This window comes from Aplysia californica, unplaced genomic scaffold (genome assembly GCF_000002075.1).
Source record: "Aplysia californica isolate F4 #8 unplaced genomic scaffold, AplCal3.0 scaffold00121, whole genome shotgun sequence".
Lineage (NCBI taxonomy): Eukaryota > Metazoa > Mollusca > Gastropoda > Aplysiida > Aplysiidae > Aplysia > Aplysia californica.
This window is the reverse complement of record NW_004797391.1, coordinates 740,605-765,517: the sequence shown is the minus strand read 5'-3', so window position 1 is coordinate 765,517 and position 24,913 is coordinate 740,605. Positions and strand designations below refer to the sequence as shown.

General features: G+C 39.5%; 1 protein-coding gene across 2 annotated transcripts in view; it reads right to left on the bottom strand.

Annotated features, from left to right (window-relative positions):
- Positions 1–51: 51 nt before the first annotated feature.
- Positions 52–24,913, bottom strand: part of LOC101854943 (rabankyrin-5) — a 36,254-nt gene continuing 11,392 nt past the window's right edge. The window contains exons 9-26 of one of the 2 annotated variants that reach the window (XM_013081216.2): positions 24,613–24,707; positions 24,131–24,263; positions 22,913–23,116; positions 21,563–21,800; positions 19,883–20,070; positions 18,646–18,713; positions 17,821–17,989; positions 17,077–17,195; positions 15,828–15,890; positions 14,096–14,189; positions 12,909–13,109; positions 11,387–11,563; positions 10,619–10,766; positions 8,823–8,913; positions 6,484–6,608; positions 5,686–5,832; positions 5,186–5,330; positions 52–3,813 (exon numbers count right to left, since the gene is read on the bottom strand). In XM_013081216.2, coding sequence (XP_012936670.2) covers positions 3,681–3,813; positions 5,186–5,330; positions 5,686–5,832; positions 6,484–6,608; positions 8,823–8,913; positions 10,619–10,766; positions 11,387–11,563; positions 12,909–13,109; positions 14,096–14,189; positions 15,828–15,890; positions 17,077–17,195; positions 17,821–17,989; positions 18,646–18,713; positions 19,883–20,070; positions 21,563–21,800; positions 22,913–23,116; positions 24,131–24,263; positions 24,613–24,707 — 2,538 coding nt within the window. In that variant the 3' untranslated portion in view covers positions 52–3,680. The remainder of the gene's footprint in view (positions 3,814–5,185; positions 5,331–5,685; positions 5,833–6,483; positions 6,609–8,822; positions 8,914–10,618; positions 10,767–11,386; positions 11,564–12,908; positions 13,110–14,095; positions 14,190–15,827; positions 15,891–17,076; positions 17,196–17,820; positions 17,990–18,645; positions 18,714–19,882; positions 20,071–21,562; positions 21,801–22,912; positions 23,117–24,130; positions 24,264–24,612; positions 24,708–24,913) is intronic. The other variant, XM_005096105.3, reaches the window with a different exon arrangement.

Genomic DNA, 24,913 nt, shown 5'->3' with positions numbered 1-24,913 from the left:
AGACACTACAGTCAGTGGCACCGCCCCAGGGGGTTTTCTTGCTCTTTATTCTTCTAACTTTATTTTAATACACAACATGTCAATTTTATTTGGCCACTCTCACACTACCTTTACGTTAACCAGTCACATCTCTATACTTTACTATACAACACATTGGCCCACCACAACCATGGAAACCCCTCTTGCAAGGAAACAGTTAAAGAAAAAGATATTCAGGGCTCTTCAAAAACTCAGTCTTTGTCTTCATCTAGGGATCTAAAAGAAAACCACAGGTGAGAACAATACCAGACATTCTCAGACTTACAAAAAGCCAGAGCTACCACAAGTTTTTGGCATGCATACTTTCGTAAAAAGTAATTTTAACAGTAACGGTATGATGAAGCATAGCTTAAAACAAGACTTTCAAATGTTTCACCCACAGAATAGATACTGACAATAAGCAAAGTACTGTTTCCATGACAAATGGAATATGAGGCAAAATGAGGAATGTATAAGGGGGTACACAAAATGTATAAATATGTCAAAATATCAGACAAAAAATTATATTAAAAATAACAACTTAATATCTTCAATGAATTGTGCGGCTAAAATTTGTTCTTTTTCACGATTTTGGAAAGGACAAAAAACTTTCATATCGCCCCTGCCGTAAGAAAAATGAGTAGCGCTGTTTTGATCCAACTTTTAAAGGCGAGTAAAAAAAAAACAACAAACAAACCCGGAGCTCCTCATTTGTCTTGATGCAGCGACAATAAGTAACTCTTCCAAGAAGAATACAGCAGTAACAACATTGAACCAGTATCAATATTTGGCACATGTCTTTTAGGAAATGGTATTTATATGCTTTAAGCCTCCATTGGCACAACGCTTTATTTTATGCTTCCATCGGCACAATTTGAATAATTTAGGAAGCAGGTTGTTCAACTCTGTCTTTCAAGCTTATCCTGGTCTGTGGGGGCCCACATCCCAGCACAAAGCCCAAGATACTTGGCACAACATCTATCCCACACGAAAGTCAAACTTATACCTTCTGGAAGATGGTCAAAGAGCCCCAACCACTTCAGCACAGAAGTCAGGACATTGTGTCTCGGAATATAACTAAAACAACAATAACAGAGTACAGCTGAGAGTCTCACCTATTTTAGTAACAATAAATTGTGAAAAGGAAGAGAACCTTGGCCTGTATATACACCTATATCCCTCTCACTGTTCTTTCCTCTGAATACTTGCGCCATTTTCCCAAAGTGAGCATAGCTTGGTTGCTTCTCTTTGTCCATCCGAGACAAACAACATGAATGGAAAATTTGTTTTAAATCAGGACTTTTCAAGCAACAACAAAAATAGATAAGTGAGCACACTATCTGATGGGCTAGTTCACTAGCAGGTACTACTACTGGAGAAAGTAAAATTGATCACACAGACCAAGATGAAATTCAATCCCCAGCCTTCATGAATAATACACTATATCTCTTGAAGTTGGGTGATGGAATAGACCTGAAAATCAATTATTTTTCCAAACGTCCTAGATATGACCCTAGAAGTTGGTTTCATGGTGGTTTAGTATGAGTATGATCATTTTCAACTTTTAAGACACACCTGTCTTCCATTTGGAAAGACTTCAACAATAAATGTATTGAAATGACATTAGTTTGGTTCTAATGTACAGTTTGCCAGCACCATAGATATTTAAGATCACAAGACTTGGTTCTCCAGTATATTGATGGGACTTGAACAATCTGTTGTGCTTTCTGTATGCAATACATATAACATCAACAGGCAAGTTGAGAAGCCAGTCTCTGACTGAACAGAGTTATTATCAAAAAGCCAGGACAAAAATTTTCTCCCCCTCCCCCCCCCCCTCCAAAAAAATAAAAAATCTTCTGCAACTTTAGAAGATATTCTACGACTAAACTCCTAGAAACTGGGGCAAATGCACTATTACACCAAACCAACTCCACACTCGTAAAGAAATTTAATGAGGGCAAAGGAAGTAAAACACGAACACACACACAGCAGTTCCCATCATCAGTCTTAATCCGTGCACACATCGGGCCATATCCAGGCACCAGGGAGGTTGGAAAACAATGAAAACATCAGCAAATAATATACGCAAGCAGCATAGCCACACTATACCGAATATATATAAAACCTTTATAAAAAAGTTAGGACTTGCTCTCCAGACACATAGTCAAACTCGGCTGAATCACTCAAAGTTCTTAGAATTGTAAAACAACAAACTACCTGCAAGATGCAAACAGCAAGATAAACATACAGACCAGACTCATCTTACAAGATCAAAAGCAACGGTTCATTTCAATTATAGCACCCTCAATTTTTAGAGTAATTCGTAATTGTCACCAATATTATATTCACCAATTATGTCTATCATTTGGAAAACATTGTGCAGGCGAAAGGTGCTGTTAGGTCCCAATGTACAAAAAGTCCCTGGGTTTTTTTATTTGTGACATGACATAAAATGATACAATATTAGCAACCAATCAGACATTACGACCCAACAAGTCTCAAATATTGTACACAACTCAGCGGCAGGGCAAAGTTTACAAGAAAAAAAAAGAGAGGACACAACAAAATCTATCTAACTGGCAAAAACAGATAAATATACGATAAAATATGAGCACCGTACGATGCGAAAAATCTTCCGCAGAGCATTATAAAAAATAGTAAGGGGAGTCTACTCAGACATCTAAATGTCAACTTTCAGATGTTCCTTGCATACTGGATACACAGGCCGAAGGGCAAGAACTGAGATGACCACTGGATCAGAAAAGTAAAGTATACCAGATGCCTATTAAGTATATCAGTTCACACAACTTCTACCACAGTCTTTAATATTGAAAAGGCTTTATGACAAAATGTTTTATATCTAAAAATGTTGGGGGGAAAAACGTAGAAAGAGTGTACTGTGCACGCTGTTGAAGAAAAAACTGAGTCCAGGCAGTACAAAGGTAAGTATCTGTAAGTTTGTAATGCTGAAAAACTGGATTAACGAATTGGCTGCTTACAAAGGTGGAATAACCTTCCGTATACTTATGAGTTATAGATCCAACTCACAAGCCAAAGGAAAGAAGAAAAAAAATTTGGATACTGCTTATGACCTACTTTATCACAGAGCCCTTCATTTCAACTGTCAGTTGCCTCATGTGACAACATGTTAGTGATCAGTCCACAGAATTTCATTGCAGCATCTCAATAATGACATCACAGTTACGGCGACTTCTGTGTTTCCTTCACAAACATACAATTCAAATTGAAGCCAGCAAGTATCTATTTATTCATTAATTCTTCTGTCTTTAAGATCCCACGTTTTCACACTCTTCAAGAGTTCATAAAACAAAAAAAGAAATAACATACAGCTTCCTTTGAACCTTATCCAAAACCTAGACAAAAATATTTGTGTTCATTTAAATTTGTGACAGTTATTTATCAAGTTGTTTGTTTTTAAAAACTCACAATAGTGATGAGAGTAGAGAGCTGACAAGTTGCCTCTGGGACAGACCCACATCTCCACTAGAACTCCTCTGGGACAGACCCACATCTCCACTAGAACTCCTCTGGGACAGACCCACATCTCCACTAGAACTCCTCTGGGACAGACCCACTTCTCCACTAGAACTAGAACAACTGACCAACAAGTAGGCCTACACTAGCCACCCATCTTTTCATTAAAACTGACCCCCGACAGAGAGAACATCGAAGCAGACGTCACACACTCGCACTGGCTTGCTCAGGTTGAACTTCACAATGGGCATATCTCGACTGGAACATTTTGAGCACAGCAAACGTCCACAGTGACGGCTGAAACCATGAAAAAAAAAAAAAGATACAACATTAGTAAAAGTACACATAGAGTAATTCTCCGCCCCCCCTCCCCCCTCCCTTTATTACCATATCGCAGGTCTACAATAACACATAAAAGCATTAGTCTGCTTGTTTGCGTGAAAAAATGTCCTACTCTGTTTCAATAAATAAAGTTATAGAGCTTACTTTTGAGCAGGGGTATGCACTACTTAGACATATAGGTAACTATCATTACTATAACTCCCCTGTCAACAACACTAAGGTAATTTAAAATCTGGAACAGAGTAGAGTAGGGTAAATGAAGTCTTTAAAAATTCCCTGGCACAAAACTGCAGATATTTTTTATTCAGATAACTGTATTGTTGTTTTTTTTGTTTTTTTAATAGTAGAGGGTTTTACGGCGCTCACAACTGCATAAGGTCATATGAGCGCCAAGGGGTGAGTGTCAGCAGAGAAGTCTTTACCGGGAATCAGATTTACTCTGCTCACCTCTCTAGCTTCAACAGCACAAAGTCTGCTTCGACTATCAAAGCACCCCGGAAATAGCAGACCACAAGAGTGTGACAAACATACAAAAGAAGTACACAGAAATGACAATAGTGAGGATTAGGAAAGAAAAAGCAGCAGTTCTCTGTTGTAGATCAGGCACAGTTAAGAAGGTGACATGATGAATCAGCCCATTTACAATTCTACTGTACATGAACGAGAATTGTCCCCCCTTTGGGAATGGCCTAAAGACACTACTACAGACAGTGGCACTGCCCCGGGGGGTACTGTATGGGTTTATCATCCCTTTCAACGCTTTAAGGTTATTTAACAGACAAGACATTGAATGTCAACAAGCTCAAGCTCACAACAAGTAAAGAGAATTGAAAACTTCTAAACAACCCAAGTTCAAACCCTCCATTTGAGGATTGGAACAGGGGTCGTTTGCATCAAAGCATAGCATGATACTAACGAACACTGCGATGTGCCCAACTGCAAACACATATATGTTGCTACCTCAGAATTACAAAGTTCTATCAGTGACATTTTGGGCTGCTTTGAGTTACTATACATGAGGTCAAAAACCAAATATTTTCTCTGTTCTATCAAAATCATAGGAATATTCAGAGTCTTTATCAAGATATTCCAAGAATTGCATTTGAAAAAGCATGGCACATTGTGCAACTCAAAATCTTTTATGTCAAATTTCTCAAAACTACGTATTGAGCAGATAAAACTTTGAACTTCTGAGGTAGCAAGATATCAATGACATGACATTCACTTTCCACAGACTGTTTAAAATACCAGTACCTTAAACTTACATGTTACAACATGTATGCAATATCGAAAAAGTAGGCAGGAAAGCATTAAAAAAAGGACTCACCAATGGTGTTTTCTTGTTTTAATATTAAATTTGGCAGAACATTCTAAACAAGACTCTCCCTCGCTCCATGGCGGTTCTTTAGAGAGCATATCTGAAAGTAGTGATATCAATACATGTATTAGCGTTACATCTTTAGAGAGCATATCTCTGAAAGGGTAGAACTTCAAAACACATCATTATATCTCTACAGACCATATCTGAAAAAAAGAGAAATTCACCCCGCATATGATATCTTTGCAGTGCATATCTGAAAGTACAAAGATTCAATACCAGTACACATATTAAATCTTGACCCCAAAAAAAGGAAAAAAGAGAGAACAAGACAAGACAGACAGACAGACAAATAGACGAGCAGGCAGAAGGTCAAACAGACAGACAGACAAGCACAAAGTTTAACAGATATTTACAGACAGACAGAACATACAGGCAGATGGTCAAAAACACAGACATACAGACAGACAGAGACAAACAGCCACAGAATTCAGCCTCTGAAAGCTCACCTAATAACTTGAAAAGCAGCTGTTTTGTGGCCACCGGGGCGTTGAAGATGCTGAGTCCTTGCTTGTTGACACAGCCTAAACAGGCTCCCGCGCGGACCAGGGCACGGCATAGGTTCCCGTTACCGTTCAGGTAGGCCAACAGGATCACTGGCAGGATGGAACAAACCAAAGTCAGGGCTGGAGGCTATAGATCACAATATGATTAGAGGTATGCTGGAAGGGAGGGGGGGGGGGGCTAGGAAGGGTCACTGTTCGGATGGAACAAACTAAAATCACGGCCGCCAGCAATATATCACTACATCAGTAGAGCAAAGCGGGGCAGGGGGAGGACTTTGCAGCAATTAATACATCACAATATCAAAGTGAAGTGCAAGTAAGAATGCCCCATGGGAGGGTGGCAGTTTTGAGGACAATAAATATGAAACAATATCAAGTTGGGGAGTGATGTCAGTCGAAGTTTGCCTGGGGTGGGTGGGGGGTGTAATAAAATCATCCATGTATCAGTTGGGGGTATGCCCTTGGCAGAATGTTGAGGGGTGGACAGAGCAATACATGCATTACAATCACTGTTCTACAGTAACATTCCTTTGAGTTTGCTTGTTTGACTAAAGAGAAGCACATCCACACAACAATGGTAATTTAGCACAGTGAAAAAGTAAAACAGACAGACAGAAACAACAGAAGGGAAGTAAAGAAGTAAGACCTACTGGTGGCGCCCGCTAACCACCCGCATTGTGATATTCCTATGAGTGAAAAAGTCCCTGCTTTACTGTAAAACTCCTAGCAGAGTGACCTCACCTGTGTTCCCCTCGTTGTCCGGCCTGTCTATGGGGTACTCTGGCATAGTGTCGCGGAACAGTTCAAACATGGCTGCTGCGTTGTCTTTGCCGTACTGACCCAATATGTGCAGCGGATTCTGTCCCCTGACAAGAGCACAACGAGAAACTTGAATCTCTGTCTGACATGACAGTCCAATTAGCTGAGAATACATCTGGTTTTTGTTTTAAGTAAGAGTTTTACGGCACTTGCAACACAATAAGGTCATATAAGAGCCGAAGATTAGAGGTGTTACAAAAGAGTAAAAACACAAAAAAGAAGGAGGAGAGATAAAGACGATAGATGTTTGACAGGATAGAAGGAGTCAACCACACTAGAGCACCCACCAATCACACACGAATACATCTTGGCTCAGGAAAATTGTTTGTTTGTTTGTTTAGTACAGGGTTTTACGGCGCTCGCAACTGCATAAGGTCATATGAGCGTGCGAAACACAAGTTGGTTTTGTTCACAACAGTTTACTGTACGGCTGGCTCGGGTTAGTAGTGAAATCTTAAAATGTTAAAATGTTTAAAAACAGGAAAAACAAACATGGCAAAAGATGACTTTAGCTTGCTATTTGCCAAAGTGAAGATGTCATGGAGAGGATCAAACATAAATGTCTTTCCTTCAGCATTTTAATTGCCAAATAGTGTAACCTGACACAGCTGAGTATAAAAAAGTGTTAATTTCTCTCTACTGACGACAGCAAACCCTTGAAACTGTACATGCTAAATTGTAGCAATACCACAGCTTTTTTAAAGATGTGAACTACTAAACTATAAACAACCCAGGTAAAAAGATCAATAATCCAGAAATAAAAAGCAGTTTACTTGTTCAAAATCGGTCCATAAATTTAAAAAAGTTATGGCTGTGTACATGTCAGAAATTGTGGGTATTTTGGAGAAAATCCTCTAGAGAAATAAAGAAAGGCAAACGGCACCAGAATATTGAAAGCCCAAAACTTTCACATTTATGAATGGAATAAGCTGAAGATTGGTGAGTTTATGTTTTTAAGGGCAACAAAATAGAAAATGGAAGAAATAAAGTCCTTTCTTCTCATTGGTTGCCGAATTTGGGGACGTTTGGTTAATATTTATGATGGTTCCGCACCTTCCAAATATAGAGAGTTGGAAAATCACAGTGCCATTCGGCGGGTTTCACTCTCACTACCAACCAATCCTCTTTCTTCGATAATATCTCGGCTGTCGTTGAAGATATCGGAAAACTTTTTTCTTCAGTGAATGCTTCAATTTCTCCCGCGTGTATTGATGTACGATACATGAGGCTGACACAAAAAACAATGGTATAAATAAGCATGTTCCTTGGGTTACCCCTGGCTGGGGCGAGTCTACCGCTTTTTCGCACTGTCGGCACGGGGCGTGTGGTATTGCTAGATAATAAAAAAAAAGATTCTTCTCTCACCCTGTATAACAGGGCTGTGGCAATTTTTCTAAATTTGCCTGGCAAAACAGTTAACGTATTCAGTCCAAAATCCTCCTTTTACACGACAGTCTACGGGGCTAACCAAAACCAGACTCCAGTCTCGGAGGTTACAGAAGTTTGCTCAAGAACATTTTTATGACCAACATACTTTCATACTATCTCCTGACTGAATGAGACTTTTTGTTATCAGCAAACAAGCCTGCACCTGGTAAACTTCAGAAAGATAGGCATACAATGCATCACAATCTATTGACGTATACAAGTAGATATTTATTACACAACTAAAATATATGCATACATTTTTATTTTAACTCTTTATCTCTGACAAGCCGCTCCTAGCGACTCGACCGGTCGGAAACACTGTGCCAGTCACTGACAGCGGTTCGGGCACATTCTTTTACGACACCTTCTACATCAAATTACTTATCAGCAATTGTCGAAAACAGGTCACTTTTACCAGGAGTTCATTCATTAGATGAAGAACTATCAAAATAGCTTAATGTTTTTATTTATATATCCTTTTAGTGACGTTTTTGTCATTTCTAGATCTAGTACCAAAGAAAGGGCCCGGCATAGTGGGTTTACCCCCCACAGAAATGAAGAGTTAAACCTAAAATATACCTATCCATCAATGTTGACCTGAAATTATATGCACAGATAAACATTATGTACCAATATACTTTTCACTTTCACTTTTCCGATCCAGCAGCCATTTGAGTTCTAGCCCTTCGGCCTGAACCTGCAATATACACTATACACAGATCGTCACTGATAATCAAGTGGAAGAAACCACTTAATAATCAAATCATGGGAGAAAGTATAAAAATCACTTTGCTTGAAGGGACGTTAGCCAAATGATGCAGAGAATTACTCACTTGGCATTAACAGCCTCGGCGTTAATGGTGGACTCAGTGAGTAACACTTTCACTGTGTTCAGATTCCCATTGATCACAGCACGATGCAAGGCTGAGGAAGAGAGAGCAAATAAAAACTTATTTAGACATTGGTAGGATGGTGGGCAAGGCTGCTTCAATCCAATAGAAAGGAATACTGAGACACTCAATAAAATAAACTTCCCCGCATAGTAATTGAACTCACAACTTCAGCATGCAACAGCAAAGAACATCACCCTTTCACCCTCCACAGATGTTGGTGCATACAAAGACAGGACAATCACCACTCACTGACGGTTAAAATCAACTTATTAAAAATCACATAGTTTAATCTAATCCTTCCCATAAAATTTAGTTTCACTAACATGAGCATGTTGCAAGCTTGAGTTTGTTTGAATAAAGAAAGATACATTGGCATAATAACAATCATTTAGTAGTAGGGGAGGAAAAATAAAGACAAGGCAGACGAGGACAGAAACAAAAGAGAGATAGTAAAAAGAAGGACCTACCTCCAATCACCTTTTACAACATTTCAGGGCTATTTAAAGGGTTTAATATATTTACTTTTAGCAGAAAAATTACAACTGGGACAGGATTTCATAATTCTCTACAAAACATAAAAAACATAACATTTTGTACAAATGACTGTATATGGTCTATGCACATATTGATAGCACCTGAGAAACAGCATCCCAGCTGAAAGGTGTAGATACTCCAGGAAACCACTCTGACCAATAGAAATGTGACTTGTGTCTGTTGTGTGCCATGGAGAAGAGCCTAACCGTTACATGTTACACCACAGACTCTGGTAAGAGTATTCATCACAGAGAACAGGACACTCAATCCCGTGACCGAGATATCTTGGTAAGCTCGTGGCCTGCGTTCAATCCCACGAGTAAGATAATTCGGTTCTATAGTTTTGTTCTGTATACTAGTTATTTCATTTCGGAAAATGGTCTCAAGTTTTATATAAGGTCAATTTATTATTTCCCCGGCAAATTCAGCCTAGAGGGGAGCTGGAATTTTGTTTCTACTGTCATTACACACGAAGAAATCGCGCTTTTCAGGAAGAAACTTTCAGCATGTTTGTTCACACTAATCAGCTGAGCATGTGTCGTAATCGATTCTCTCTGCCTTTCTCACACATACATTATTTTATTCATGAAAGTATTCAACAGACTTCATTATACATTACATACAATACACAGATCTAGATACTCACAAGCATAATATTCGAATATCAATGTAGGCTTGCCATGAAAAAAAATAATAAGCCCCCCAAAATGCCAAATTTGTACAAAACCCCAAAGCAAAACTACTAAAGCTGCATGCTTCAAATTTGGTATGTCTAAAGTAAAGATCCATCTTAAGTTGTACTTTGTTCCAAATTTCAAAGCAACTGGATGATAATTATTGTTACTGGTGGGCCCTTACATAAGTGCAAAAATGACCGTTTTCTGGGTAAAATTAAGGGAAAAACTCCTGCGATTGAATGAGTTAACAATTACATTATGCATCATTTCCGGCTTTTTTCAACTTTTTAGAATTTGACATTCAACATACTATTTGCTTGAGCACAAGCTTAAGAAACTGCAATTTGAGAAAAACATTTTAAAAATAAAATAATAGGGCTTAGCACATCTGGACAGCTGGCTGATGAATAAGTCCATGTCCTTCCTCCTGCTGCACGGTACAAACTTTCTTAGACACAAAGATACAAACATTAGTAAGATTCCCCCTCCACCACATCAAGAATTTTTTTTGTTCATTCCACTGACCATTATTGAGATTTTCATCCACAGCGTCAAAGTCTACGCTGTTGTCCAGGAGGATGGAGCAGATAGTGCTGCAGTCTTTGGCGGCAGCCAGGTGGAGAGCTGTCTCACATGTCTTGGTGCGCTCGTTGACTAATGCTCCAGCCAGAAGCTGGGGGTGGGGGAGGGGGGGACGCAATCAAAGTTGAACATTACGCGCTTCATAGATCTTGGGAGGGGGGCGGGGAGAGAGATTATCTAAATTTCAAACAATACACACTACACTAGTCTTACTGAGGTATGCCTCTGACTGAAACCGTGGATAGTAGCTTATGCAACAGTGTGATGTGTGGTGTGGTGTGGTGTGGTAATAGTTTGGTATAGTATGCTAGGGTAAGATGGTCACTACCAGAAGCGACACCTACATTATTAGCCATAGATAATTGACAGCATCTTTCTTGAATTTGTGACATACCCCTGTACATACAATCTCCACTTGCACTTAATTTTCAAGGAAATCTACTTGAGCTCAGGCTTGAAGAGAAAGAACCCAAGCAATGGTGGGGGTTCTGAGTCCTATTCTCCACCCTACATATGGTACACTGCATCCTTGAAAAAACATGACTGCCAATCATGTATTGCATGTGCTACCCCACAAACAAGACTCTACCAATAAAGTAATCCTAGGCAGGAGATCAAGCTCTTCAATGCCAAGCAACTTAAACCCAAATACACTTTTCTAAAAACTCAAATTTGGGTCACAACAATACAGCCTAGGAACTTCTCTCTCACCAGGTTCCGCACGATGATCTCAGAGCTGGCCAGCACAGCCAAGTGTAGCGGCGTCAGGTTCTGGCTGTCCTGAGAGCGCGAGTTCACATTGGCGTGCACACTCAGCAAAAACAACACGCTCTCGATGTCCGCCTTGGTGATGGCCGTGTGCAGGAAGTTACGCCCCTTGTTGTCCACCTGAAGGGGTGTGGGGTGTGTGTGTGTTTGTGTGTGTGTGTGTGTGCGAGTATGAGTGTGTGTGGAGGGGGGGGGAGAGAAAAAGAAGGAGTACATTCAGTCAAATCACCAGCGTCCGAGGTGTAATGGATAGATTCTTCATCGTTACCTGCAGAAGAAATTAGGTGTGATTCCCAAATGGGGAAAGTTTTTTTATATCGAGTATCTCTGTCTGTCTGTCTGTCTGCTGGGATGCTGTGTCCCATTCTGTCCCATTTTGCCCTGGCAGCCACAGTCAAAGCCACCCGCCTTTTGAATAATATAGACTCTGTCCATGAGCATAAAAACACTTCACGATAATTTTTTTGTAATTAATACTATCTTTGGTGCGACAGAATTTGCACATCTAGACATACCTACCACATTATATCTTGGTGGAACAGCATTTGAACATAATAGACACAAAACTATTTATCAGTTGCTCCATGCACAATCAAATTACTCATTATCAAAGAGCTCTATTCAGACAGCAAAGACTGAACAAGACTGTGTTTGTACAAATCTTGTTAGATCTGTCCGCTTGATGGCGGAGTGTCTGTGCTCCAGTGGACAAGTGGTTGACAAGATCAGGCTCACAATGTCAGTGACAATACATTTAATTAGGACTTGTGATCACACGGGGGCCATTAACACTAGCTCATAAACAGGGTGCTGAACAGTAGTGACTGGCGTGCTGATTGTCTGTATTGGTGTGATATTGTGTATCCTAATATGGTAATGACGGGGTGGAGTCAAACGCTTGTCAATTTTAAGGCATGAAGAGTTATTTGTATCACCTTAGAGCTGGTTCATTACTCTTGTTTTTTATGTTCAAAGTACCCATCTATCTTAAATAAAAGTTGAGACTTTTGCGGTTGAAGGAGGTGGGGGTCGCCTGGTTTCGAGGCAAAATTAGTGCGAAAATGGCTGCTTAAGCTTGGTGACTTACAAAGCATACTTGGCCTTAGAAACAGCAAATTTATGCTTTTTGTACCTTCAATGGTTTTTCAGTAAAATCTACACAGAATGTGTTTTTAAATGGACATAAACGGTATTGAGCCAATAAAAGAAAATTCAAAGAAAATAGTCAAATGACCAGAAAAATGCGCTTCTTTAATTTCAATATTTCGACGAGCGCCTAATTTAACCCCCGATGCCTCAAATAAATTGATGAATTATTGTATGTTTTTATATATTCATGTAAATACATATTTATGTACGCATGTAGGTAAGCCATACTACACTAAATTTCACCACTGGAATAAAAAAAGTGAATCACTATTAAAATTATTTTTACACAGAACTGGCATCTTTCAGCACAACCTACCTGTTCTGCAGCCGTTGGTTCCCGGCTGAGAATAGCCTGAGCGGCTTTGTTGTCTTTGGTCAACATGGCGGCCGCAAAGGGGGAGTGACCCCGCTTGTCCCGGGCCTTCAGGTCCAGGCCAGGGTGAGACAGGAGAAGGGAGATGACCACTGGGAACTGGTTCTCTATGGCAATGTGCACGGGTGTCTTACCCTCCGCGTCCTGACAGGATAGAATGAAAAGACTTTGGTACAGGAACAACCAGAGTTCAATACTGCTATCTCAGCATTACAAAGTTTTATCTGACATTTTTGGCCGTTTTGAGTTATTAAGACTATTAGGTCAGAAACCAAATGTTCTATCTGCTCTATCGAAATTGAACGATTTTTCAGAGTCATTATCAAAATATTCAGACTTACATTCGAAAAAGCTTGATATGATGTGAAACTCAAAATATTTTGACGCCAGAATTCTTAACAACTAAGTACTGAGCAGGTACAACTTTGTAATTTTGAGATAGCGATACGTCAACTGCATGCGCTAAATTTCAAACAAGAATCAATCCAGTATGTAGCAAGACCTTAATCCCATTTCCTGGCTACACAGGACGTTTCCAATAATTCAAATTTAGGTCACTGCAACGCAACAACTTACTTCCTTTGAAAGTAAAAATATGTTGACAGAAGCAGCCGATCACACTAAACCATGACTCTGGAAGACCAGTTTTCAAACTAGCACAACCTTGACCTATCCAGTCCTTGTGCCTTTAGTCTAGTAGTTAGGCTGCTGCACTCATGACCATAAAGTCATCAGATCGAATCCTAGTCTGGGCCTGACATTGTGTCCCAGCAGTTTACACAAATTTCAAAAACTCTACCGAGGTGACAATGACTGTTTGACTGAAGACAGTGAAAGTCTGTACATTAATGTTAGAGAACCGAAAGCTTCCCAGAAATCTGACAATGTCTCGGAATGTTGTCATGTTCATCATGGTAAAAATAAATTGTAAAGGGCATGGAGTCTTTTTTCAAGTTGGGATATATACCATATAAATGCGATATATTATAAATAACGATCCTATTGTAATATCACTATCATTATTACGACTATTATAATTATTATCAAAATCATCATCATCATCATTATCCAAGACCATTTTTATTTTTGTTCCTTGTCTGCGAACTGTAAGCCCCTGGTGTTTGTTTTACCTGCGCGTTGACATCTGCACTGTGCTCCATGAGGCACTGCACCACCATCTCAAGTCCCCAGGCACAAGCCATGTGCAAAGGCGTCTGACCATCACTGAAATAGTTGGAACACCAGAGTTTCGTTATTTATAAAAAGATCAGCGCACTGACACTATAACTGGCATTTACTGAAGGAAAAACACAAGACAGACATACAGACAGACAGCAATGACAGAGGGAAGGAAAAGAAGTAGGACCAACCAGTGACACCGTTCAACCATCTGCACATCAAAGATTCTACTTAAGATAGAGAAGCCACTCTTTAAAAACTGCCCACTGAGAAATCATCACCGCTGATACCATCACGGATGTCTTGTTCTTTTCTTACACAGTGTGTTGATCCATATTAGGAAAACAAAAAATCTTTTCTTCTACTCTTAGAACACATGAACTGTCACCGCCTAAAAATAGCGCCATCTGCAATTTATACATCAATGAATAGAGGTAACCACTGGTATTGTTAAGGCTGTTTTGTTTTGTTTCTTCAATAAAGAGCAGACAGAGAGTATAGTAAGGAAAAAAAATCATTACAAGGTGTCAATCATACAAGAAATACATTGGCCACGATGGAGGGGCACCTTGGTCATGAGGTAACATGCTTGTCTTTCATGACAGAGTACTTGTTTAGTCTTAGTTAGAATTTTACGGCACATGCAACACAAAAAGATCATATTTGAAGCATCGTGGTGAAATCAGGCGCTTGTCAAAAAAATTAAATCAAAGAAATCTGCATTTTTTGGGCCGATGGGCAATTTTTAAATAATTTTCTTTTTTTCTCTGAACACCTTTTATGTTCATAATCTAAAATCACATTTTAGTGTGGATTTTACTGAAAAACATAGATTTAAGGCACAAAAAAAGTACATTTTCAGTTTCCAAAGACACTCAGGCTATGGAAGTTACCAAACTTTGACGTCCATTTTCTCGCAATTTTTAACCTCTGAAACCAGGTGACCCTGACCTCCTTCAATCACAAATATTTCGACTTTTATTCAACATAGTTGGATATTTTTCAACAAAAAGGAAGTAAAAAAAAACAGCTTTAAGATGATACCAATAACCCTATATGCCCAGAAATTGACGAGCCCCTGATTCCATCACGTTGTGACACATATAAGTGCCAAAGATTAGGGGTGTTAGAAGAAAGTAACAATCACAAAAAAGGAGGAGGAGAGATCAAGACAACAGATGTTTGTAAGAAAAAAGAAGCAAACGACACCAGAGCACTCGCCAACCACCCGCTCAGAGCACTTGGTTTGATCCTAAGTTTACAAAGACATAAGGAAGCACCCCCGCCCCTTTCATATAAGCAGTGTTCTTTATAAAGGAACAACAACTGATTGTTGAAGCCTAACTCTCCTTCAACTTTCAACAGGTGTTGAAGTCTCTTAAACACTTTTCTTGGAGATGGGGGAGGGGGTGTGGGGCAGGGGAAAGAAGGAGAAAGAGAAGAAAAAGAGAAAGAGAAGGAGAAATAAACGGAGAACAAGGAGAAAGAGAAAAAAGAGAAAGAAGATGGAAATGAAAGAGAGAAAAAGAAGGAGCAAAGGAGGAGGAAGATGAGAAGGAGAACGAGAAGGAAAAGAAGGAAAAGAAGGTGAAGAGGAAGAGAAGGAAAGGGGAATGGAGAAGGAAGAGGAGAGAAAAAGGTACGGCAAAGTAACGTTTGCACTCTTGTTCAGTCAGCTCTTACCTGCCTTCCTCAGCACCCTCACCATTAGGCCCAGGCCGACGGGGACAGTTCTTGTCACATCCACTGAACAGACAAAGACAAATAACTTTTAGAACAGCAACATTTACTGCAAAGAGGGTCATGTTATGATTGTAAATAATAAATTGTGAATATGTTACACCAATGATCATAAATGATAGAGAATGTCTTTCACTAATGATCATAAATGATTGTGAGTATCTCACACCAATGATCATGAACAATTGTGAATATCTTACATCAATGATAAAAAATGATTGAATATTGTACATCAATGATCAGAAATGGTTGTGAATATCTTATGCCCAGGATTGTAAATTATTGTGAATATCTTTCGTCCACAATTGTAAATGATTGTGAATGTCTTATGTCCATGATCGTGAATGATGGGTGAATATCTTATGCCCACAACCCCACAATTTAGATGATTCAGGAAGCGGCTTGCTTCCATCCTACCAGTCCAGGACTACCCAGACTGTGAGGGAAACTACAGATATAAGATACTAAAGACAGAGATATTCAATAAAATATCTACCCAACTTAGGAATCAAACACATATCTTCTACATGAAAGACAAAGAGCCTAACTGTTGCATCACAGACAACTATGAAGGAACAAACAAACTACAACAAAAGCCAAGGAGCAAAAAACTTAATATTAGCAAATTAAAAAACAAAACAAAAAAAAACTCCCAAACATCTCCTTCATTATATTTCATGACTTTGAAAAGCATGTACAAGCCACAAATTCACAATGTTGATTCCATCTATCTCTCATTCATTGTAAACGCACATCTGACAGAAAGCTGGTGCAGACTATGGCACCCACATATGGGTCTGTCCAATAAAAACTATCATTCTTGCTCATTTCATTCTAGAACAGACACTTACTTTTACAAACCATTAATTCATAAGTCAACACAGAAACACTTAATTTAACCACAGACTTCAAAATATACACAAAACCACTTACAAAACCATTTTTGCAAAAAAACACTGCATAAATGTCCAGCTTATACAGCTTCAATATATGATGCTTAATTGTTTGAGTAAAGAGATGCACATTGACGTAACAACAGTCATTTAGTGCACGCAAAAAAACATGACAGAAGAACAAAGGAGATGGATAATTCCCAAATCTTTTCATCTTCCACTCAAAAAACCCCCACAGAATAGTGAATAACTGGGAACTGGTACTTTGGCGACATGTGTACACACAACAGACAGCTTACCTGCGAATAAGGAAGCTGGCTATAGCCTCATTGTTCTGATCCAGAGCTCTGTGAAGTAGAGTCTGGAAGCATCCAACAGGACTCTGAGACCACAAGTTCACATCACAGCCATGCTTTACCTAAAAAGTACAAAAGGTACCAAATGTACACATTTCAAAATCGGAAGAAAATACTCCAAAGAGAAGGAAAGAAAGAGCTTACATCCTATTCTGAGGACAAAGCTAAGATTCAGGAATAGAGGCAGAACAAAGAATGGGGCCAGGCTGAAGCACTGTGTCCTTGTAATGCTTCAAGACAGGCTTCAGACTATGTCTTCTCCATCTTAAAGAGAAGTATTACAATAGTCTCTAAGAACTTGGATAAAGAAAAACAAACAGAAAAAAATAGCCATCAGATGGATATTTGAAATTTACGACTTGCACAGGAGAGTCCAACTATATGCCCCACAAGGTAGGATACCAGTCCCAGAAAATAATTCCAAGATAAACTCTTTTTGTGCCTAGATAAATCAGCACATAGTTATATAAGGCGTAAGGAAAGACAGCGATATATCAGTAAACCGTACCGAAAGAGTTAAAGTACTTCATCATCTGACAACTGCAATATATTATCATCAATCCAAGACTAAGATACTTTACTGTCAGCCTGAAACTTAAGTACTTTATCACCAGCCCAAAGACAAAAGGACTTCACTGTAATTTCTAAGACTAATGTTCTATATCACTTTAATGCCTGAGCACTGACCAGAGTGTGGGCTATCTCCTCCTGTCCAGAGTCCAAGGCCTGCCACAGTGGACAGTCTCCCTGCTCGTCCAGGGTGTCCATGTTGACACCTCGCTCACACAGCGCACTGACCACCACCGGCAAGTGTCTGCTGATGGCGTGCTGCAGAACTGTCTGCTTGTCAGGAGAGCTGGGGAAGAGACAAGATAAGATTGATCTTTACTGTCCAGAAGCTGGCACACTGTTTTGGTGCTTTTTTCTCTCTCTCTGTGTCTCTCTCTGTGTCTCTCTCTCATACACACACACTCACACACAAGCATGTGCACACCCATACACACACAATACATCACTTAATCCTTTCCACTTAAGACTCCATGTCAATGGCACCTGTTCATTCAGCTTCTGTTCAAGCAGCCTTCAAGAGAGCATATTCTTTCATGCTTACTGAAAGTATATTCTGAAAGCTGAGATCAAAGCTATAGTTCCATAATGTAGTAATCTATTCTTATTCTAGTCAAGCTTACCGTTGAGGAAAAATCATGAGATGGCTCAAAGGGATAAAATAAGTGCTGACGTCAGGTGAAATACTCTTGATATAACTATTATAACCCATTGATGTCTACATTTACTTTTCTCATCAACTAATCCAAGATTTCCATCACCATTAACAAAATTATTTTTTTTTAAACCAGGTGACATTCTAATTTCACTGTCAACCATACAAAGAAAGTTTTACTGACCAGTCAGTCACCTTTATGAATATGCTGAAAAACTGTCTCGTGTCTCTCTCATACTGAACAAAAACATAAAAACAATCACACAACACATCAACAAACAAATGCGTACATTGATTCCAGATCTGCCAAGTGATCCATCAGAAACAGGGCACTTGGTGCATCTTGAGCTTCTATGGCCTGAAAACAGAAGTAAGCAAACATATTATTTACAATAATTGTAAACGATAATAAAGCTATCCATAGAACAGACTAACATTATTCTGTCAATAGTAAAAGGAAAGGATTTAACTATTAATCCAGCAGATGCAAATATTAGTCCTGTATCTCACATCATCTTAAAGTCCACTCTCACGGCGGACCCCTTTCATTATCTAACTCTACATTTCTTTGCAAATAAAACACTATGGAGTTCAAAGGAGTGGTGCTGAGAGGGATACATCATCCCAGCAGAACGACCGAGATGCTCAATAAAGATTCTCTCCACATTGGAATATTTCAACTAGGGTCTTCTGCAAGTGATGGTGAAGCACCTAACCACTACACCAAAGATGTCAGTTGAACTTATCTATAGTTGTATATCGCCCAGGAGATTCATGTGTCTTTACAACAACTTCCTTGCCAAACCTTTTCTTTCCAAACTACCATTACAGCTCCCCTCTCCAGGACATACAGTGTTGCAGACTTTTGGCTCAGTCAACTATCATGTGCACATTCCATATCTACATATGTGAGGCATCGTGGTGAAATCGGGCGCTCGTCAAAATAATTAAATCCAAGAAATCGGCATTTTTCTGCCTGTTGGAAATTTTTATTTTTTTTCTTTTGGTTCACCTTGTATGTCCATTCGAAAATACTTTTATTTGTGGATTTTATGGAAAAACATTGATTATAGGCACAAAAAATGTAAATTTGCAGTTTCCTAGGACTTTAAAGCATGGAAGTCACAAACTGGAGGTCATTTTCTCCCAAATTTAACCCCTGAAACCAGGCAACCCCCACCTTGCTAAACTCAGAAGCAGCAATTCTTTTACAATGATGCTTCATATTGTCAAAATAATGTCAAAGAACTTCCCATTCTCCAATGCCATTTAGAAGGTTGTGCAGGGTACTGATGCCTAAGCAAGAAAAGTTCTTATTTCTAAACTCAGTCTTAATTTTTTTTTTCTTCAAATTCATATCAGCGGTAAAAATTAAAAGAAAAGTATATAGACACACTGACCATTTAATGCTTGGGAGAAAGCAACACAAACAGACAAAAACAGCAAAGTAAGAATAAAGAAGCGGGACCAACCAACAGCGTGCTCAAAACCAACCCTCCTCTTCAAGTTTGCCCCTCAAATATGTACCTGGTGTAACAGCGTCATCCCAGCGGAGTTCTTCTCGTTGATGTTGGCCCCACAGGCCAGGAGTTTGTCCGCCATGTCATGCATGTTGTTCCACAGAGAGAGAGCCAGCACCGTCTGACCTCGCGAGTCCTTCACGTTGAAGTTGGGCAGTACCTTCGTACCCGTCGCCCCAGACTTGGACAACTGGGCTGGTGAAGAAATTAGTTTTATGCTTTAGTAGGAGTTTTACAACACTTGCAACACAATTAGGTCATATACGTGCAGAAGGTTAGAGGTGTTGCAAAGGAGTAACAAACATAAAAAAGAGGAAGAGAGATAAGGCCATAAGGATGATAGTTGTTGATAGGAAAGAAGGAGCAAACAACACCAGAGCACCCGCCAACCATCCATCAGGTGAAAACAGAAAAAGTTGATACATTAAGATTGATGAAAGACAACAGTTTATTTGCCTGAAGAGATAAAAACTGATAAAAACAATAATATAAAGTGCATTTGTCCCAGTTGACAAAAACAGCTGTGTTTTGGTTTGAGTAAAGAGAAGCATGATAACTGCCAAACAGTGAAAAGGCGAGATACACCTACAGACTGAAACAGAAATGGGACCCAAAGAACAGTGCATTAATTTGTTTGAAGTCAGCATTCTGGATGGTACTTGAGTAAAAAAAATTTTTTAACCATCTCTTTACAAAGTGCTTTGGGTACTTTCAAGATGTGAAAGTCAAGAAAGCTAAAAAATGTAAATTAACATCAAAATCACAAATGACCATTGAAAAGTTTCTGACCACAAATCTTTACTTCAGCGGAGGGGAAAAAATCACATTTCTAAAATTGAGAAACTGAAAGTATGTAAAATGTTCCCATCCTGAAACGTGCTGCAGTTTCTGTCCCACATCTATGATTTTAATGAAAGGCAGAACTATTTTGGGAGCACAAACTGAAAGCATTTGAAACTTTGAGTGAAAGACATGTGTAACTTCTTCCATGCCCCCTTTATGATCAAGAAAGACTCAAAATCCAAGTGTTGTGGCTTGCAGCAGGAAAAGATCAGGATTTTTTTAGAATGAAAAAAAACCATGTACCCATTTAAACTAGAATACAGATATACGACCCCATAATAAGATCAAATAAAGCCCTGTATCAAAGAGTGACAACCTTTGGTAAAGAAAAAAACTGAATGTTATTGAAACTGCTATTAGACACCAATTGGCTGGGGTGTTTGCTTGAGCAAGACATGTTAATGGCAGTTCAAAACAGGGTACTGCAGCCAGGCAATAAGCAACAGTATGTTTCAGTTCAAAGTACTTATCAAATCCTGGCATTATGTTATTTTCATATCGGTTGTTCACCTTCCCATAAATTACATTACAGAGCCTTTTCCATTTTCATTTTAAAAAATCAAAATAAAGAAATATAAGACTCTGCCATTTTGACATTTCACGCCAAATTTCCTTTTGGCGTCAAAATGTTGAGTTTTTTCGCTTAATCAAAAGCCTGATTAGTTACCCTATTTGTGTGGAAAAATCAAAGTGAAACTGTGACTAGTTTTTTTAAATAAATCAGAATTCAAATTTCAGAAGCACTCTATTTTTCAATGGTTATATTGACAAAAAACCTTTTTACTCTAAACTGTTGTGAATAAAAAAGCGTTTTGTCAGCTTACGGCAGAGATGTCATTCCTACCTTTATGATCGAGGAATACTTGCACCACAGAGTGATGACCTTTGGTCAAGGCTAGGTGGAGCGGTGTCTGTTGGGAAATCTCTGCATTCTCATCTTCCCCGTAGCCAAGGGCAGCCATGTTGATTGTGGAGGTCGGGGTCCGAACAGTCTGCGCATTGGGATTGGCCCCCTTTTCTAGCAAGATGCGCACCAATTCTGTGAGGCCTTCCTCACAGGCGTAATGTAAGGGTGTCTCGCCCTGTGCATAACAAAACATACCGATGTATAAACACAATGCAAAAAATAATTGACTGTACTGAATAAAATTAGTTTATGCCCCCATTGACACAATTTAGATAATGTAGGAGGCAGGCTGCTCTGACACTGCCAGTCGAGGCCAACTCTGGCTGAATGGAATATACTCACCAAACTCTCACAAAAACAACTTCCACACTCAAGAGTACAACTGACCCCCTCTGCAAGCAACAGCGAAGAGCCTTACAATAACACTACAGATGCCGATGCAAAAACTGATATCAAAATAATCAGATGCAGCTAAATGAACAGAAAAAAAATGGAGGCCTTTGCAATAGGGATGTACTGAAAGATGACAAAGACAAAAAAAGACATATGTCAAATGATTAAATGCCCATTTTTCATTGAGTCCAGAAACAACCATTGAAAGCAGTCAGAAAACACAAACTGGTATATTTTGGACATATGAGACATGATAAACAACTATAAACAGTGCTAGCAGAAAGAGTGGCTAGAATGAGAGGCAGAGGACAACCAAGACGCCAATGGACAGATGATATCGTCAGTGTCACAAGCAATCCACTTAACACTTTGCAGTCACACAGCCAGTAGTACAAATACCTCATCTGGTCACCAAGACCGGAGAGCGAATGCATCGGACTTCTCGGGCCTGGCGCATGCCAGGTGAACAAAACGGATAATTTTCAAAGGTGACCGCAAAGTGTTTCAAACACACAGAAACACATACTTATGGCCACAAATTTAAGCAAGAATTTCTTACATGCCCTATAAAAGAAGAGGTGACACATGATTTAAATACTAAGATTTACGAAAAATGTTTACGAAAATATTTTCATTGCAAATGGGGGAAATGGTCTGTCAGCAACTTGAGAACACAAAACAACAATCTCTTTCTCAAGCTCTTGGGGAAGATAAAAGAAAAGCCTCCTCTGCCCCTGCCGAGGCAAGCATTTTTAACAAGATATAAAAGAGGCAAGACCTCAGAATTAATTGTTCATCTCCATAGGGCTGGAGCCTCTGCCCTGGGCCCCCTTCACATCCTTGAAATCCAACACCCTGAGATGTAGACACACAAACGGGACTGTAAGCTCTTACCTTAAAGTTTGCCAGCCCCACCGAAGCTCTGTGGTCTGCGAGGAAAATGCCCGCCTCTTGGTAGCCGTGCTGCGCTGCCAGATGAAGCAGAGAGTTACCAGTCTCTGGCTCCACAGCGTCTGGCGATGCTCCAGCCGTGATCAGTTGAGCAGCCAGAGTTTTCTCCCCGTACAAGGGCCCATTTTCCTCCACAGGACTCTCTGCCTGAAACAAAAAGAAGAAGGTAATTTAAACATTTGAAGGAAGAAGCATATGGATTCTCAAAACACACAAATGACTGACCTGGTAAAAACAAAAGTCTGAGCTACCCTTTTAATTGAGGGTGGTTCAAGTGCACCACTAGTAAATAGGTCTTACTTCTTCACTATTCCTCTTTTGTGTCTGCTTGTCTGTCTTGTCTTTTCCTTAATGACAATAAGAGTAAATTCTTTAATGTACTCCTATTTAATTAACTTAAACTCAAAGTTAACTACGTAGTGAACTATATTATAACTATGTAGGCAACACAAACCTAAAAGTAAAATAAAAACTCATTACGACAGGCTTTGTCAAACAAACAAATGCCTTTTCAGCTTTGTGTTTTCTTAACTCAGGAAAGTGTGTAACTATCCTCTAGATCCTGTACATCTGAGCACACACATTCTACATTACCCTTCTGAATGACAAACAAAAATAGAAGACAACTCAGAGAGAGCTCAGGTGCATGGGTCCTATTAGCTCAGGGTACCATCACTTAAATGGTCAAAACATTTTACCAAGGTTTCGGCAGTTCAAAGCTCACTAATTATTTGACACAGCAAAGCTTTGCAAGAAAGACTCTCATACAAAACTTTATTTAAATGCAATGCTAAAAAGTGTAGAATAGTTTCTATAGGTACGCATTGGAAAAATCTCATAGTCACGGATATTTCGGGGTTAGATAGAGAGCTTTGATAAACCACAGACTGCTTTCCATCCCTTGAACAACTGGCATTTAACAAAACCAGTAGCATATCACTCTCAAAGACACCCCCCCCCCCTCCTTTTCACTAAGGACATATGCCTTCAACAATACCACATTTCGCTGAAAGGCGAAGAAAAGCTCATACGCTGCTGTATTAACTAATTAATTGTAACAGCAACAATGCCAAAAGCCACTGAGACAACAACAATAGCAATGGGAACAATAAAAAATCTCATCAAACCATGTGTGTCAATATATCGTTTCTCTCTCTATACCTGTCTCTGCAGGGCCAACCAGAGCACTGTGTGCCCCTCTGAGTTCTTTATCTCCAGGTCCACCCGGCCACATGAGGTCAACACAGAAAACACTGGCTCATTACAACTGAGCACTGCGTTGTGAAGAGGAGTGCTATGGAAGAAGAAATATTGGGTTTTTATAAGAGTTACAAAATATATCATGCATGAACAAAAGAAAGACAGAAACTAAGAAACAACAGCCATGCTTGCGTTTCCCAAATTTGGAGGCATCATTTTTACTTTCCTTCTTCTCCTTTAGGTTCTGAGATAAACATTATTACACGACAATATACATTTTACCAACCCCCTGATAATTTAATTTGTCACAAAAGTGGACTACCCCTGAGCAATAGCAAGGGGGAGGTGAAGGAGGAGGAGGAGAAGAATGAGGAAAAGGAGGAGGAGAAGGAGGAGGAGGAGGGGGAGGAGGAGACAAAAGAAAAAAAAGAAGTGTTGCTCACCAGCCAGTCGAGTCTTGTACATTGACATCTGCCTTATGATCAACCAACAGTTTAGCCACCTTGGCCATGCCCTGTATCACACCAGTATCGGTCACCTATGAACAAAGACAAAATAAATGGTATTTATTTAACCTCCATTCCCTCCCCCCACCCACCCTATGTATACCATAAGCATCTACACAAAGCACAAAAATACATATAGTAACAGACTTTTTCTGTGAGAAGCAAGCAAATCTATTCCCCATGTTTGTCTTGAGTTACCATGGTGTGTGTCAGGGGACGGAGGGGGGGGGAGGAGGGG